Below are 18,805 nucleotides of genomic sequence, written 5' to 3'. Positions count from 1 at the left end.
GTGTTTTGTTGGAACTTCCAAGGTAGATGTCAGTTTTGGGAATATTGAAGTCTCAATCAATTTCTCAAGAATATTTCCATGTGATTCTCTGGTGTATCTAGACAGTGTTTTCACATTTTTTACTGTCATATACAAACACAATATAAAACCAAAGCCCACCCAACCCTATTAGGGTTTATAAAGTCAAACATATCACGAAGAGCTTTTTTTTTTTTTTTTGTAATTTTTTGGGTTGTCAGGCTTTTTTTAAAGAATTGAGGGGAAAGAGGTGCATATGCAAGAAATGACAGCATGCAGGATATTGGAAAGAGTTTGCACTCACAGGAAGTTTTTTTCAGATAAATAATTAGTCTTCAGTCTGTTTCCTGTATTTGTGACTTTCTCTTCTCATGCAGCATCACCTCCACTTTCCTGCTGACACCAGGCACTGATTCCAGGTTTTGTCAGTCCTACCCTTTTTATTGAATTCCTGATTTCTTTTCTTAGAAAAATTTTAGCTCTCCTTTTATAATGTCAGCCTCTTTGCCCAACCCATCAGACTTCTTGCCCAGCATACCTCCGTGACTGGGCTTCCTGTGGATTAAGGCTCTCTGTGTTGCCTGGATACAGACTGGATTTCTCCTATGGATACCTGTGCAGAAGTGCCAGGAAACCTGATAACATCAACAGTGCCTGCACTGCTTTCCCTGCTGTGTTCATACAGAACTACCCCCAGAACAGTATGTTTTCCATATACATTCATATTTAGTACATGTGTATGCTGTTGTAAAGCTTTCTGCTACTTTCTGTTTATTTTTGTTTATCAGGCCTTCAAAATGATGAAACTGAAAAAAAAAAAGCCTCTGCGAATCCTTAAACTTGTAGGTACAGAAGCATGCTGGCATTCTTCTGAAATTTAAATCTTAGGATAGGGAACTCTCAGCCCTCCAGTGAGTTATGAGATGCTTATTGAGTGAGTGGGAATAAGCAATGTATTTCAGAGCCTTATCACTATTCCATCTATATCTCCAGAGATTGAATTTACATCTCAAAATTCAGTTATTTATTTATAATGCTGGAGAGTTTGCCAGTTGTTTACATGTAAACGAATTGCATTCTAAATTAAAAGAAATATAATGAAAGTAATTGAAATTAAGCAAAATTAAGAAAGCTGTAATTATTATTCCTGAGGTAATACACATCATATTCCAATGCTACAAAGAAAGATATAAATAGGAACACTGTTAGCAAATTAATATATGACAGTGATGTGCTTTGATCTATGTTCACTAGGGAATGAAAATAAAACCAGAGTATTCAATCTTTTATTATTTTTTATTGTACTTTCAGGGGAAGCAATGTGAAGGATATTGCATGGAATAAAAAGCACAGAGGTCTTCATATTAAAAAATGAGAATGTCCAAAAATATGGATGGGTAAATATATGGCATTGACTTTTAGGCTTGATGCTGTAGAGAGAAGCTTTTAAAACAGAGTTTTTCTCTTTTTTAACCACTGCAGTTCACGTGGATTTTGGGTTTTCTTTAATGCCTCTCATGATCACTGTCTAAATACAGGAAGGATTATCTTTATGAAACTTCCACTCATTTTAATCACTACTTTTTATAAAAAACAGTTCTAGTCTTGCCCTTCTTATTGTACATGCCCTCTAGAATTTGCTTCTAGACAAGTTGTTATAGTTAGAAATTAATTATTGTTACAGTTGGAGGGGAAGATAGTTCTGAGATTTTTATGGAGTTGCATGCCTTCAGTAGTTCTGTTTATAAGGAAAACATCAAGTACTACGCAGCTTTTATTGGCAATCCTAAGCTTTAGCCATACTGCGTATTGGGATTATTTGGGAAAAATTCCCAGGCTTTTTTTGACTTTGTAAATGCAATTTTCTTAAACCCATGGAGATATGATTTGGCCATTTAAAAAAACTTACAACACACTTGCACTTATCCGCATCTGAAAATTCAGACCTGAATCAAAGACCTGAAAATTAAGCTAGTACCTGTAGAGGAGTTTAATAATTCTGGCAACAATAAAAGTCACAACTTTGAATCTATGTTTTTAGTGTTCTTTGTCTGCAGTTGTGATGGGTTTTCTGGGGGTTTCTTTTATCTTTGTGATGGTGGTAACAGTGGGGAGATTGGAGGAAAGAGATTTTTCAGGTACATATTTGCATTAGGTTCTCACAGATTAATGTGTATTTTTCAGTGTAGTAGATTCTGAGTGTGAATTTAAGGGCTGCTCTTGGAAAAAAATCCCTTGATAAACTCCTTAGGAAGTAGATAGAAAAAGGTAAAATAAAGAATCTTTTGTGTCTGGGGCATCATCCTTTAAAATGTCCAGGTAATACACTGATCAGGGGGCACAACAGAAAAAAACAATACCAACTCAAAATTATCATCTGGTTTGGCAGTTTTCTGTTTAAGGCCAGACCTGAATTAGCCCTTCGTTTCCTGAGCTCTCCCTGACATTTGAAAATTTGCATTCCCTGCCTTGTTAATGGCAGATGATTGGTGCCATACATCAGCTTTGTGAATTGTCAGAAACCTGTTAATATCATTGATGAGACTGATTTCGTTGATGAAAAGAATCTCAGCAGAAGAGAAGGATGGGAGGAAACACGCACTGCCGCATTTAACCAAGTGATGTAATAAAGCCTGAACGCTTGGTGAAAGTTGGTCATAGGCACAGGACTTGGAGATGGTTTTTTTCTCTAATTAAATCTGTGTGGTGAGAACCCTTAAACTCTAAAAGTGTGTGGAAAAAATGTTTGAACATTGAGATATTTTGGGTATTAGTAGTAAAGAAAAATTGGTCTTTTTAGTATATCAGAGAAATTAAGCATCTCTTTCGCTTATTTCACAATACTGAGTGAAAATTTAGTTTTTGAAAGTAAAATCACTAAGAACTAAAGGCAAAATTACTCTAAAAAGGCTTATAAAATGACTATAAAATGGCAAGAAATGCTTATAATGTACTGTAATTAAGAAATAGTTGGCTTCTGATTGTAAAGGGGTAAATTATAACATCTGTATAATAACCCTTCACAAGAGATGGAAAATAGAATAAAAGTTTTTTAAAACTCAGTTGCTCCATCTCTGGATCAGAAAAGGGCATAATCCAACAATAGTTTTTCATCAAAGACTACTGATGAAATACATCTCAGTAGAGTGATGGGAATGTAGAGCAGTAGAACCACTTGAACATTGCTCCTTTCTTCGAGTTGCAAGCAATGAGGTTATTAGCAGTATATTTAAATCTCTGGTCTTCTTTTAGGCCTTTCCTAAAGGATTTTTTGTTAAAAGTCCTGATTGCTTAGATAGTCAAGACAGTTTGGGTACCTTTTATTTTTAATTCTCTATAAATCAGACTACATAAACATTAATGGTGTCGGGGAGTTTTGAACTGAAATGTCTGTTAGTAGCTGTCACTTGACGGCAGCAGTTTCCCTGCAGCACACATGGGGAATGTATTCCTCTGAGCTACAGACCACTCAGTGGCTGAGCAGTGGGAGCCTGCTGGAAGGCAGCTTTTTCCAGAAGGCTTGACAGAAAGGTAGCAGTGGATTTGGATGGCTCTCCAAACTCATTCCAAGTCAAGATATGGTGGACATGTGTGTTAAATGACAATCATTTGTCTCCAAGTAAGCTTATCAAACTAGTGGAACAGAACTTTTTCTTCCTCAGCTTTTCCCCTTTTTGATCTTTCTGGAAAATAAGAGCAGGGAAAAAAAAACAAAATAGAAAGATGGGAAGGAGAGAGTAGATGATATGGCATCGTTTTAAGATCTGAACGGAAATGTAGCCAACACATGAAAACTGTAAAATAAAAAATGTGATGGGTTTTAAACATAATCTTCCAAAATACAAAGAAATGTGATTTTCTTATGTCACATTGCAGTAGTGATCTGAAAACAGTGTATGTAACATATTGACAGGGCTGTTATATTTATTTCTCTGTAGTGGCAGTGTCTTGACCACATCAATGATCAAGGTAACTCCCATATGGCCAAAGGTCAAGTTTCCTTTAATGTAGAAGCACACCTTCAATTTGTATTAATGATTTGTGTGTGCATGGCAAGGGGAAGATGCAGCTGAACTCTGAGTCCTGTGCAATTTATTGGAATTGTGAGTGGTGCTGGCAAGCTGTGGTGGTGACTGTATTGAGTTCACTGTTCATTTGTGCTCTCTGTTTTTCCTAACTTCAGCTTAAATGTAAGAAAAGAGAGTCTGATTTACATTCTCACTACTTTGATGACCTGAATTCAAAAGTTACCTACTCTGCTGGTAAAATGTGATTTATTGATGTACTAGTAATACCTTGCCCTCCACATGCTGGTATAAAAACGAAATAAAAATTAAATGTTTTTAGTAGAATTTTAATGGTTCTAAAATTAATTTTGTAAGCTAGGGGGAAAATAATATAATAATTTTGCGGGTGATTGTCATAAATTTTTGGAGTCATATAACCGCATTAAAGCAGTGATATTGTTTTTGCTCTTTGCAGTGTTGAGAAACCCCGTTTGTAAGTTATATAGATTCCCTACTTCTGACAACAAGTGGATGCGGATCCGGGAGCAGATGGCTGAGACTACCCTCTCTTTCCATGTTCCCAAAGAGCTAATAAATCTGCACATAAAGGAGGATATGAGAAGGTAAGGAAGAAGCAGCAATATCGATTATATTTTTCTGACTTTGAATCATGCAAACGAGGAGCTAGAATATATTTATTTGTAGTATGAAATGGGCACTTCACAACTGCTAAGAATTTACAGCTGGAACTGAACAGAATTGATTGCTCAATAGGACTCCAGTGACCTCATAAGTTCAGAGCAATGAACTGTGCTAAAGTGCAGTCATGACTTTAAATCTGTTACCACCACCATTTGATTAACAATATAAATATTCTGGAGCATTAACATTTTATAAAGGATCAGAAAATGACAGGGGGCTGAGCAACATGGTGCTGTGTTTGGCTATGTGTCTGGCTGGAGTTAATGACATAGACAAACATATGCAATGAAAAATGACAAGTTTATAGTGAATAAAGGAGCATTAAGGATAAAAATGACATTCCTTTAGCTAATCTAAATTAGTTGCCATAAGAAAAGGATTCCAAAGTAATGTTTGTTTGAAACCCTAATGTTTGGCCCTGTAACCCAGAGAGATTTCTGAGAATCATTACAATGTGTATGGCCTGAAGAAAAAGGAGAATAGAGAACACAGGTGTCCCAAAAGCCTTTGAATGTCCAATTTCCCACTGCAGTGATTAAAATGGCAGCCTGTCCTTGAATCCTTGTAAGCTGTGCTGATAAAATTTGGGGAAACACCTTTATTTTAAGTAGTACCTTTATTTTAAGTAGCCCAGGGCTACTCTGAAGACAAGGCCTTCTTCTTCCAGTGATAATGGATGATGTAGAAGATATTGCCTCCTTCCTCATGAAAGTTACTTAACACATAGATGGGCATCTGGTCTCATGTGTAAGAGTAATGCTGTGACCTAGTGTTGCATCCCAAAGCCATCCTGTGCACTTTAAAGCAATTCCTTCCTGTTGTGTCATATCCCAAAACAACCTGTTGTGGTTGTTTGTTCTGCAGTATGAAGCCTCTTTTCCTTTTTTTATTTACCCCATCTGTTGCCTCTGTGTGATGTTTATATGCCAATAGAACAGCATGTGGGAGACTGGAATCTTGATTTTAATAAAATCAGTGGACTGACACATCCTTATGCATGGTGATGATGGGTTATAAAATTCCTATGAATTGTTATAATAGTTTATTTTATTAATTTTGTGCTGTGTTCAGGCATTTATGGCCTCATCTTGTTTGAGAATACTTATGTGCAAGGTTCTTGTAGTAAGCAATAAAAATAGATTATACTGAGTCTCACAGTTCATGCACTTCCCATATTTTCATTTGCCCCATGGGTAAATGCCTTTTAAATGTAGAGGATTACTTCAACCACTTTTACTACTACTGCATTATTCTCTCCAAAGGCATAATGCAAGTAATAGCCCTTGTTGTTGTATCATATTATAGAATTCACCTCCCTGGATAAACTCATAGTAAAAATTCACCATGGTGGGGTTTTCTCTTCACCAAAATAAAGATTTGAAAACAAACAGAAGTAAAAGTTGCACAGAGATTGAGATAAATGCCTCTGATTTTCCTGACTGCCAATGTGGTTGAGCTGTTCAAGCCTAATTGAAAGTGTGGGTGTGAAAGAAGGAGACAAAGTGATTGATACAGTCTGAAGGAGGAGATAAGACTAACCAAAAGGAGCAACAATATGTAGAATACTAGCAGATGGTGGGAATAGGAGCATCTGTTTCATCTATCATCATATAAGAGTGTGGGTTGGAGCTCCAGCTTTGTCTGGGCTTTCTTTCTCAAAATAATTGTGAAGATGTGTGTTCTTGTGGAGTCCTTACACTTGTAATCTAGTAAAATATGTGAGGAGGATGCTACTATTATATTGGGTGTTGAGCTCACAGAAAACATTCACTGCACCATCTCCAGGCTATTCTCTTCTGAAGGATTCTTCCCTGTGTCTTTTTCCCTCTCTTAGTTTAAAAGGATAAATATTTTTGTCTCAGAAGCCACTTATCATACTCAGCCTGTTTCGTTTTTTTTATTATGGCTTCAATATAGTTAGGTCTGAAGCAATTACCTATAAAAATATGCAAGTAAGTGTTAATGCTATTCAGTATTCATTAAAAATTGTAGTTTAAATTCCCTTTTCTCACAATCTTAAGATTGATTATCTCTTGATAAAACTGCAGTGTTCATTGTCAACCAAACCCTTTCATTTACTGACATGATGCTTTGAAATATGTAACCTCTAAGGGTATTTAACTTTGAATTTCAGCACGAAATAATGTTTTTAAAGAAATGCATGAATTGAAGATTTTTATCCTTCAAGCCTCCCTGGAAGAAATTTTATTAGGAACTATATGGTAATTTTTATTGTTCTAGTAAAGGTCATACAGTCTGCTTTGCTTGTTTTTATTACAAAATTATTTCTGTTTCTTCTTTGAGGTATTCCAATGAGTCCTTTCTTCTGTTTTTAATATTTCTTTACACAAATCTGGTCCAGATATTTTACACGTGTCATGAAAGATTAGCCAAGTGGTTCTTTGAACCTCATGATTATAAAAAAGTCTTAGCTTACAATAATTTTTCAGAAAGTTGATTGCCCTATACAAGAGATTTGGCTGAAAGGAAATTCCACCTATACTTGAATTTGGCTCATGGCGTTTGTGATCACAACTCATAAGAAAATTTCAAATGTAAATTACTGAACTTAAACCCCCTCTCCAGAGTAAAAAGCACACATGCAAGCTTTCTCCTGTGTCACAAATGACTGTCCTATCTGATCAACGCTAGGCTTTTTTTTTTTTTGGTGCAAATCTATGCAGTCTGTATTTTGTTTCTTTCATGAAACATTTTGAAACAATGGCAACATTCAGACTGTCTGAAAAATATTTTTTTTTTTTAATTCTTCTTACCATGCAACTTCCGTTGAGAAATGGAGCCCCAGTCATTGATGGCATGTGTTGGGAGTAGGCTTTGATTTTTTTGGACATTTGGATGTTGGTATTTACTTGACTTGTTTTTGAGCAGTGGCATTGTGAACGTGTTGTATTGATAAGAGGTGGTAGCATTTAATGAAAGTGATTTTGGGTAAACTTATAATGACTTTTGAAAATATTTGAACCAACCACATTGAGAGAGGCACTGTCGCTATGCTTATCCAGTGAAGGATTTTTCACAAGATTGTTTCTTGTAAGTACCTCATTTTCAACACTTAAAAAGTTCCCAAACCTGTCAGTAAAATGTAGCTCAGATGCATATAAATGCAGTATTTACCTCATTGTGCATCAAAAAGGATGTGAAACTTTTCTCTTCTTACTCTCCATCAGTTACTGCATAAAGGAATGTAATTATATGAACATAAGTGTAGCTTGACTTTTGTAAACAGTGTTTAGATGGTTGTCCTCATGAGTCAAGATCAGTTTTAAACCCCATTAATTTATAAACCAAAGGATAAAATATTGATGAATGAACATAATTTTCTCTCCTCTTGATTTCACTGTTCACAGCCAATCTCAGAAGATATGGCCTCCGTGAAAGCCTAAGAGGGGCTATCATAGGTGACTTAAGTAAAATTTTCTGGATTTTACTTTGATTTTGGGTGTTTAAAGTTGTACTGCACTGGAGTGGAGTGACATCACTTGGTTTTTTTGGTGACAGTTACCTCTAAGGTAACGTTACCTTGAATTCAGCAGCGCTGTGTGGCAGCAGCTCTCTGGCCACAGAGAGCAGCACACAACTTTCCCAGGAGTCCTCCTGGGAAAAGCAGTGATAAGATCAGGGAAAAGAATGATAAGCAATTCTTATCTTCACCTGCTGCACCTGTTGTTGTGAACATGTGCAATGTGTTTCGGAGATTTGTTTGCCAAAGGGTGGTTTCTTAATTAGCCAGTGGTGATGTGTTTTGGATTGGAGGACCAATTAGGTCCACCTGTATTGTAACTATCCATAAAAGCAATGGATTTCTTAATAACTTCTTAATAAGTTATTAACTTCTTAATAAGTATAGTTTAATAAAGTGATTGATCAACCTTCTGTGAATCATGGAGTCAGTGCTAATTATTACCCAGCTGGGAGCTTGTGACAACAGTGCTGAATCTATAAAATGCTAACTTACCTTCTCTATTGGGATTGCCCTCTCAGAGAGGGCTTTTTTTGGCAAGATCCACACAGGTTTTAAGGCTCCAGAGAAATCATTCAGTACCAATTAGCAAAGGCTGCTAAGATTCCCAGATGTTATATTTCTGCACAGCATGCCCTAAGGAAGTCCATATCGATCAAATTAGAGCCTCCCACAACATGGTGAAAGAATGCAAAATTGACGTGAAAAATTTTGTCACTTCCTGTCACTTAAGGCATTAGGGTGACTAAAAAAGCTTTATACAGTTTTATGATGTTGCTTGTGTCATAGAGATCCTCACTCTGTATTTGGAATTACGCATTCTGATTAATAAATTGTGGCAAAAAAGAAAACAGAAACCCAGAAAACGTTTGAATGGTTGAGTAATTGTTCAATTGATAATGTGATCACTCTTGCCACATATATGACTCCAAGCTGAAAGAAGGAAATAAAGTTTTAAATGTAAACTGTGAAAATAAAATGGTTTTGCTCATATCATGCAACAGAAGCAATATTGTCTAAAGCTGATTTCACTGTATTTTGGTGAAGCAATCAAAATAGAAAAATAACCAAAAAAACACCCTAAAACAGTTCTAGACCCTACTGGTAATTACTAAAATATAATTTAGGATAAATTGTAAATTCCACAGATGTCATTCTAAGTATTGCTGAATTCAAGACTCTGCAATTGACTGATGCTGGAGAATGATCCTCTGCTATTAAATGCAAATCATACAATTAAGTCCAAATGATCATGCTCTTTAAAGATACTGAGGTTTTGAAAGATAAACCCTAGTAATAAAATATCCAAGGAAGGGAGAGAGTTCAGTAGGGAAAGAATTTCAAGCAGGAATGGAAGCAAAATGGTCTTAAAGTAGGAAGGGAGAAATGAGTTAAATTTAGCTTATATATTGTCTACATTTTTGTATAATAAAAAGTGTAGTGGATAGAAATTAAAAAGGGACTTAAAGTTTTCATCTCCTAGGAACCATATAAAATCTTATCATGGCTTTGCAAACCCCAGTCTATTCTCCTCACATGTATAGGAAAAGAGGCTTTAAAATATTTTTAAATGTATTTGTTGCCTTTTTTTGGTGGGTAGTTTGCTCATGTGGTTCTGGTGGGATTTCTTTTATCTCTTTTTTAAGCTTTATTTTCTCTTTTTCTGTTCGTTTGTTTGTTTCTAAACAACTGTTCAGGGCATGCAAAGGTAAGCACAAGTTACATGGAAGTTTTTAGTTGCCTGTCAGGTCAGGCTTACCAAAACTTGGAATAATTTTGGGAAATTCTGTAAGGAGACAAAAATGGCAACTGTTTTCATGAGAGTCTAAAATGAGATGATTAGTAGAGAAAGAAAAACATGCCCTTTTTTCAATTTTTTTTTTCTGATTGACTCCTCTGTAATAATTATTTGCCTGGTTTGGAAACAATAGAGTGAAAAAGCTATGAGTATTTTATTTCTGTAGGGCATGTCATATTGTTTGTCTGGAGTTTATTGCCTATATATCACAGAAGCATATCTTGTAGCAAAGAAAAATGAGAGTAATTTTATCTGATTCTGTTCTTTGAAAAAAAAAAAAAGATGAAGCAGTTGTCCATACATTTTAAAGTGAACTTTGTTAGGAAGAATAATTCCTGTGCTCCTTTCCTTAGAAGCTTCTAAACTTCCTTTATGTATGAGTGATTGAGTCATATCCCAAAGCTTATGGTTTATATTTACTCCAAAGCTCCTGTTTGATAAATATTCAGAAGTTTTATGCTGTTAGAATATTACAGAAGTTTTGCAAATATAATCTGCAGAAATGTCTCCTCTTGTTTTGAATCCTGCTAAGCTCTTTGCTTCTGATGTTTTGTGAAAGTAGATTTCAGAAGCTAATTTTGCTTAGTGGAGGCCAAAATCACTTCATTTTCTAGATTTTGAAGTTGTCATGTTTGCTTTACTCGGAAACACATCATTAGATTTTTGAAGCTGTAATGTATAAAAAATTGCTACTAGGTCTTCATACAGCGTTTTCAGTTTATGTGCTTTTATCATATATTCTCTTAATTATCTCCTCTTCTTTTAATTACATTGATCTTTTCAACTTCATCTTTCAATTTGTCAGGATTTGTGTCAGTAATGATGCAAGTGGCTATTTTTGCTGTTTTCTTTTCTGAGACAGAGTAATCACAACCAAGAAAGTTCTTTGAGGGATTGCCCTCTTTTCAGTCCTCTTGCACATCCTAACATCCTGCTGATGTTTTGCATTATTTTATTCCGAGTTTTGGAGACAGGTAACTTGACACTCGGTGTCCATGCAGCAACAGCCAACTTGATTGAGATTTCACTTCCTTAGATAGATAAGGAGCCCATGAGGTTAATCCTCATTGGCTGAGCCAGTTACTTCCCAGATAACCAGCCCATAGCAGCCTGCGTCCCCAGCGGCCGGGGCCTGCTCTTACTGGTCCAATTCCATAAGTGAGGTAATTATATAATCAGTCATGTATTTCAGTTAGAAAGCTGGAATTATTTCTACTGTAGGCCGCCACATACTTTGATTTATTGTCACTGACCACAGGTTTTTACGGTGCAGTCTGCAATGGTGTCTGGACTGCCGGTGGTTCTGAACTTGCACAAACAAGTTCATTAGAAACATGAGTTCAATACTAGGACCTCCTTCAAATAATTTTGCGACATGATTCATGCCACTCCTTCAAAGTACTCCTTACAGAAATCAGGGGGCTGTATTTTAGCACTGAATATGCTTCCTTCAGACTTCTAAGCTGTTGTATCTAAAGCAATGAGCAAGTCTTTTTCTGTTACTGCTGTCATTAAAGTGCATGACACAAAGCAGGAGCTGTTTAAGTAGAAATTACCAACATGAGTCATACAGAAAATTCATTGCACCTCTTTCAGGTACTTTTAGTGGTTTACTATATTCCTGCATCTAAGGTGTTCTCAAAAATAAAATTGCGTGAGTTGGTAAATCAAAGAGAGAATCTGAGCCTTGGGCTCAGATTCTCAGTCATTTCTTGAAAATGGACTTCTCAGAACATAATTAATCTACCAAAGGAAAGAATGCATGTGATAATCAAAATGTACCTAAAACGGACTTAAGAAATATTAGCTAATTAGCTAATATTTAAGATTGGAGAAAGAGGAATGGGGCAGACTGTTTCCATCCACATTCTGGTTAGATGCAAACAGGTGAAGAATATGCCAAGGCCACCAAGGAATGTACCTGATTAGTGAAGGCAGGAGACAGTGGAAGCTCAGACGTGTTCTTGGGTGGAGTTTGCGTTGGGCAGTGACAGAAAAGACTATCCAGGAGGTAGTTTGAGGAGCTGAACAGCAAGCCAAAGACAAACAGCTCTAGACAAAGCTTGGATTTTGTTCTGTAAGATGAGCTTAAGTTGATGCAGAGCCCAAGATCTGTCGCAGCGATGAGAGCAATTACCTGGAAAAGACTTTGAAAAAAGATTTGGAGTAGGGGGACGATAAAGAAATTTTAACAGCACAGAGTTTGTTGTAAGCTTCCTTTACAGTCGACAAACTATTCAAAGTTCCATGGATGCATTGAAAAGTTGGATCAGTAACTGATTTGCCCTCTGTAAAACCAATATCTATTATAAAGATTAATTTTTGTATAGCACAATTGTTGTTTGACACAATTACTGGTTGAAGTGTGTTTTTAAAATTATTCAATGAAATAAGTTAACATAAAAGTATTAAAATATTATTAAAAATTTCAAAAATTGTCTTAGTATGAACTATAAACTTTTTCAAAAATGAAAAATATTCTGGTTTTTCCACTCTGTTAACTTTTAGAAAAGGCCTTTCATGTAATAATAATAAAGCTTGGTACTGTGGAGTATTGTTGATGGAGTTTAGATATAGAAAAGACAACTCTTTTTTCATTCAGATCTCAGAATTGTATTGAGTCAATAACAGCAGTGATAAACTGTAAAAAGACCACAAGACATAAATCCAATTTAAATCCTCTCTCTTCTATAATTTCATTAGAAAAAGAAATAAAGATATAAAGTGAGGCTATGAGGCTATTTTCTAGGGAAGTGTCTGTCATATAATCCTGTTTTCTAATGGTTTTTATTTTGCTGTATTTTAAAATGAAAATAAATTCAGAAATTAGTCTTTAAAAAAATTTCCATGCTGTCTATGTTCTGGATTGCTATAGCGCTGTACTCTCACTTTAAGCATTGTTGATGTGTCTTTTTTGCCACATATTGAAGACTGAATTTTTACTTCAGTGATTTGTACATGTTCCTGAGAAGAAACAAATACCAACCTTGTCACCAGTAATGGGGACAGGATTTGATATTTCTTGATATTTCTTGAAATCCTATTAAAATTAATATTCCCATTGCTATTGGTGTCAGTGGAGTTAACTCATAGCCAGCTGGTTAAACAAGTTCTTGGGTTTGGTTGGGTGTTTTAGCCTCAGATAAAAGTTTTCTATTCCTGCTGTTGTTTACCTTCAGTTTGAGACCAACAGCTCCAGGCATGAGCTTAGATAGAGGCAGGGATATAGTTCTTGGATGGAATACTCTATTCCTATACAGAAGGAGTAGTCAAGTTTTGGAAGCCAGCCAGGTCCAAACATTGTTGCCAAAACTATTAAATCAGACACCTTAAATATTAAGGGCCAAAATATTATCACTGCACATGAACAAAATTGCATACCCTGACAAATTTTACAGGAAGAAGGAAGATTTTACAGGACAAGGAAGCCCTAAGATTTTAATTGAAAGGGAACCTCATGTTATACTGCTCAAAACTGGCAAAGAAAATGGTCACTGAGAATGTTTGGTTTATCCTTTCATATCCCTTCATGGCAGATTGTTCTTATACATTACTAGTTTGTATTGTTGGAGGAAAGTTTAATTGGTGCAGCTTCAGGAGCACTTAAATGGCAAAAAGTAATAATATCATTAACACAAACTGTCAGCAAGTTCATGTGCTGTATCTTTGTTTCCATGGTGATATTTTCAAGAACGCGTATAAATGAAATGCTTTAATTCCACTTCCAGTGCAATCTGTTTGGTTTTGATTGTCATCTACACCAGGAGCAGAGGTATGCCCATGGAGCTTATTCTGACTGCACTGTTCACACTAATGCAAAGCTAATAATGATGGGGAAAAGATCACCAGTGTGCTGCTGTTCCGTTTAAGAAGTAATTTTAAGATTTTTTGACTAATGGTCAGATCTGCTACTCACATAAGGGAGCTCTGTGTTCCTGTGCTGCAAGCTTACTGGTCTTTTCCTTCCTCTTTCCACCTCTTCTCCCCCATTTTTGCTTTTTCTTACATAATTTTTCTGTATGCAAGAGCTGTCTTCTGGAAGACTTTTTGGAGACTTCCAAGAATTGCAGTGAAACACTCTTCTTGATGCTCCAAGGAAAATAAAGAAAACTGGTTGTGTTTTCTCCTGCAAAATTCCAGATGTTTGAAGACTGACTCAAGATCTTTTGTTTTCCTTAAAAGCAAGTCCCACAAAATGGCTTTGGGAGAGATAGAGGAGAAACTTCCTCTGCAAGAGGAAAAACCAAACAGAAAGCCCAAAGTACTAAGCTTGTTTGTGCAGGAAATTCAGATGATCTCTATTTCACTCAGGTCAGCTCTCAAGAGTGTACAGGAAAACTGATAATTTACTAAAGGATTTCCTTTTGGATTTCCAGTGACATGTTTGGTTACCATAGCAGTGCTTTTTTGACCTGATGAACATGTAAGGCTGGACATGACATTTTAGGGAGCTGGTGTTGGGGGTTTTTGTGTATATTTTGTTTTGAATCCTGAAGAAATGTGGTGAGAGCTGATGTCTTGATTAAACTGAATTTGTAGGAACACTGCTAGAAATATGTTTATGAAGTGTTTATGAAAGTATACCAAGAGTAGTGCATCAAAACAACTATACTGAATTTTTGCAGGAAAAAGAAACTTCATATTCTTTCCAATGGTGTTTAATATTTCTTCACAAAAAGTTACTTGCTCTGAGCACAGCTCTCTGGAGCCTGGAAGCCTTCTTTCCTTCATGAGAGAAATAGGATTTCATTTTGAAGGTTACTGCATTTATACCAGATGAGTTTTGAACACAAAAGTTACTGCATTATCTACTGACATAATTTATTGTGTACTTGTAAAACAGAGACGAAAAGCAGATCTTACAAGCATTCTGAAAACGGATTTTATTTCAGTTAGGAAATCTTTCTGATGTTTTGTAGCAAACTTGTTTTAGAATAATTTGGATGAGTCTTAGTAGATTAATGAGCTAATTAGTGCCTTCTCTTTTTGCTTTTTGGTACAGGAATCAGGAGCTTAAAGACCTGGGAGAACTTGCTCCTCACTGGGACAACATGCGCAAAAGTGTAATTGCTCACTGTGATCAGATGTTGAGCATGTACCAGGACACTCTTGCAGAGCTTGGGAAGCATACAGGTAGGAATCTGTGATTTTATCTGGAATATTTCAGAGCTTACTAGATTGTTAGCCTATAAAATACTGGTATATTCACTGGGAATAAAATACATAAAAATCTTAGAATCAAAGGATGGTTTGGATTGGAAGGGACCTTAAAGATTATCAAGTTCTAACCCTCCTGGACCAGGTTACTCAAACTCCCATCCAGCCTGGCCTTGAATACTTCCAGCAAGGGGGCATCCACAGCTACTCTGGGCAACCTGTTCCAGTGTCTCACCTCCCTCCACATTAAAGAATTTCTTCCTAATGTCTAATCCAAATCTCCCCACTGTAGGTTTGAATCCCCTTGTCCTGTCATCACATGATCTTGCAAATAGTCCCGCTCCAGCTTTGTTGTAAGCTCCCTCCATGTACTGAAAGGTTGCAGTTACATCAGCCTGAAATCTCTTTTCCAAGTTGAGCTATTCCAGTAAGCATCTCTGTGACCTCCTCTGGACTCACTCCAACAAGTCCATGTCCCTCCTGTCCTGGGAGCCCAGAGCTGGATGCAGAGATGCTTGGTCACAGAAAAAGAGAAATCTGATTTAAGTGTATGAAAAAAACAGTCCCTAACTGAAAGTAAGCTTTTTGAAAGCAGTTAGTCAACTGCTTAAATATTTGTTGGGGGAAAAAAAGCTCTTGTGTTGCACTAAATGTTGTATAATTATTTCCATTTTGTGGACAGAAGTGACATTTCTTGTATTTATGATTGTTTGCTATCATCAGAATATCCCAGTTCTAATTTTGGCATCTACTGTCTAACCAAGTATGACACTTCCTGTGATTCTGTTTTAAATAATATCTACATGTATTTTCAGTCTTTGGCTAATTAATCTTGAAAGCACTCCATAAAGTGTCATAAACAAGCCAATAAATTCAGATAATGACAGATCCAATGTAATAATTATAACATGCAGGAAAATATTGAAAGGACATTTTGAGATTTTAAAAAATAGACAATATAATCTATTAGATATAAACCCTGCAAGACCTGTATTGTGCAAAGTGACTTTCTAAAGGGTTTATAATGTTAAAGGACCCATCTTAATTGGGTCTTGAGACAGATAATGTGGTCCTGGGAAACTGAGGTTGTCCAGGAGGAGCGAATCAGCACATGTAAAAGAGAAAGGGACATTAATCAGAAAACAAAGCAACCTAATACAAGATTGTATTCTTTGATTAGAAAAGCGAGCCAGACATAGATTTGATTTAATACTGTAGTTGAAAAAATGGTTATGTTGGCAGCACATTGTAGCTACTTGAAATTCAAGTACTTATGAAGTAGAAATTGCTAAGATTAGGGACATGAGCACAATTTTAATTCAGACTTTTCAGGTCTACATATTTCAAGGCATGCAAAAAACCATTTTGCTTTTCAGTTTAGCCAGTGCAGGTGTCTTTCTTCATCTTAGAATATTGCCCGAGTTTGTGTTGAATTGTTCAGAAGGGCAGATAGCACCTGCAAATAAAATTTCTCCAAAATATGCTCATGCTTCCCCAACACAATCTCATGTTGGGCTTTTTGGGTGATACCCACTTCAACTCAACCAAACTATTTGGGAATTTAGTGGAGAAGGCTGTTAGGAGATCGCTTAATTTCTTTTTGAAATTGAGAGATTGCTGTGGAAGTATGAGATAGCCACATTCGTGTTAGACGGCAATTTTGGTTTACCAGCATATTTATTGAAAATGGATGTTTAAGAAAGTTAAAACTATTTCAGATTCAGTTGTTTTGGCAAACACTTTTATCCTCAGTAATGGGAGAATTTTAGAGAATGTAAAGCATTTTATTGTAAGGAAACATACCAGGAAGATATAAGGGTTAGGAAACAAAAACCCCAGTAATTTCAGGTAGATCTAAAGCACAGATTTGGTTCCTAAACTTTGGGAGCAGCCTAAGCAAGCTTGGCTGGTCTGGAGCATCACTGGTGCCCTCTGGCAGAGTGGTTTCTATTGGGAGGCTCAGTGCTTAGTCCTATGGCTAAGTTTGAGCAGATAAACACTAGCAAGTCTTGACTGGGCAAGCAAAAAACAATTTAAAATATTTTCTTTATCTTTTTATGTGTTTGCTTCAAAAAAAGGCTGAACCTTGGCAAAGCTTATTTAAAAATTCTATCTGAATGAGAGGAATTTTAGTTCTAATAATTAATAGTTGGCAAAATGACAGGATGTTGAAAAAGTGGCTTAGGTTGGGCTGCCTGTGTTAGAAGACAAGGCCACCTCTCTTTCCTAATCTGCACCCTTTTATTTTATACAGATTCTGTATTAAATGTCTTCAGGTAAATTATATTTTCATACTGTCAAACTTTAATTATATTCCTTTACACTACCAAAAAACTACTCAAAATCTAATGTTTTGGAAATATGCAGCCATATTAATATTTTTTTGTTGTTTTTCCAAGGCATCATACCTCCTGTGAACAAATACATAGCTTTCCTTAAGATAGTTGGTGTTTCTTTATTTGACCTTTCTAGGAAGAACACATAGCCTATTCAATATAATACTTTTCTTTGAGGAAAATAATCTTACTTGGAAAAATGCAGTGCCATCATAGCTCTGTAACCTTGCAGATTTAGCCCAGAATAAACACAATGCACATTAACTGCTACATTGTCTCCAGCAGACTACAGACTGATTTCAGACAGCAGGGAAAAGCATCTATCTCCTAGAATAGAAAAGTTAGATTGCTCTGTGAATTAAATGCTGGTTTGTTGCTTCCAGTATGGAAACATGCTGAGACTCAGTTAGTGAACATTTCATCTTGTAATATATAATTACCCATTGAAGGTAAATTAAAGACGACTCCTCACATGCAAGTATCGTCTCACTTGAAAAGGAATACAAAAACATCTGGGTGCTTAAGACAATGATTCCTTAAACTTTTGTTTTTCAGGTTCTTCCTTTAAATCAAGCTGTAACAAAGGAGAAAAAACACTAGAATTCATCCCAATAAATCTTCATCTGCAAAGAATGCATGTGCATAGTCCTCGATTGAAAGGTAAAGAAATTCCCCAAGTATGACTAAGTATGCTTTGAAATACAGTTTCACTGAAATTTAGAAATCACATCCAATGTCAAAGCTCTACAAGGAATTTCCCTGCCTCATCTTCTGATGCCACAAGTTGTGGACATTTACTGCACATCTTGGAAAACTAAGGGCTGGTTAACTAAATTTCTTCTAAGTTCCTTTCTAAAAATGGATTCCAGGGATGTGCTCTTTTTGTTCCTATGACACTTCAAGCAAATAAGTAAATGCAGAATATACGCTCACTGAAATGTATTGGTAACCTATGCATGGTTAAAAATACTCTGTTGTAGCAGTGCAGAACTGTCATGATTCGTGGTGACACGCTGCACAATGCTCAGTAAGAGTCATGTCCTTCTCAGGCACCCACTTAATTTTTCATTGTGATCCATAATGCTGTAAAAGCCAGACTTAATGCTCTTTTTTTAAGGTGGTTTTTCTTCTCCCCCCCAACCCCATCCCTGCCAGTGTGCCACCAGAGATAGTGGCAGAGCACAATGCAGTCCTTTTCCTCCCAGAGATTGCTGGCATGAGCTCACCAGCCCAAGTGATGGGAGTTAAATGGTTCCATAAAGAACAGTATTACTTCTAAACCTAATTTGGCCTATTTCTTAGGAAG

At 36.2% G+C, this 18,805-nt stretch overlaps 1 protein-coding gene across 5 annotated transcripts in view; it reads left to right on the top strand.

The window, feature by feature from the left end:
- The window catches only part of INPP4B (inositol polyphosphate-4-phosphatase type II B), a 291,680-nt gene that overhangs the window by 186,975 nt on the left and 85,900 nt on the right, over positions 1 to 18,805 (top strand). For all 5 annotated transcript variants that reach the window (XM_066549472.1, XM_066549473.1, XM_066549476.1 and 2 more), the window contains 3 exons: positions 4,501 to 4,648; positions 15,009 to 15,139; positions 18,055 to 18,159. In XM_066549472.1, the coding sequence (XP_066405569.1) occupies positions 4,501 to 4,648; positions 15,009 to 15,139; positions 18,055 to 18,159 (384 nt within the window). The remainder of the gene's footprint in view (positions 1 to 4,500; positions 4,649 to 15,008; positions 15,140 to 18,054; positions 18,160 to 18,805) is intronic.

This window comes from Molothrus aeneus, chromosome 4, assembly GCF_037042795.1.
Source record: "Molothrus aeneus isolate 106 chromosome 4, BPBGC_Maene_1.0, whole genome shotgun sequence".
Taxonomy (NCBI): domain Eukaryota; kingdom Metazoa; phylum Chordata; class Aves; order Passeriformes; family Icteridae; genus Molothrus; species Molothrus aeneus.
The sequence above is the reverse complement of the archived record's forward strand: the minus strand, read 5'-3'. Positions and strand labels throughout refer to the sequence as shown.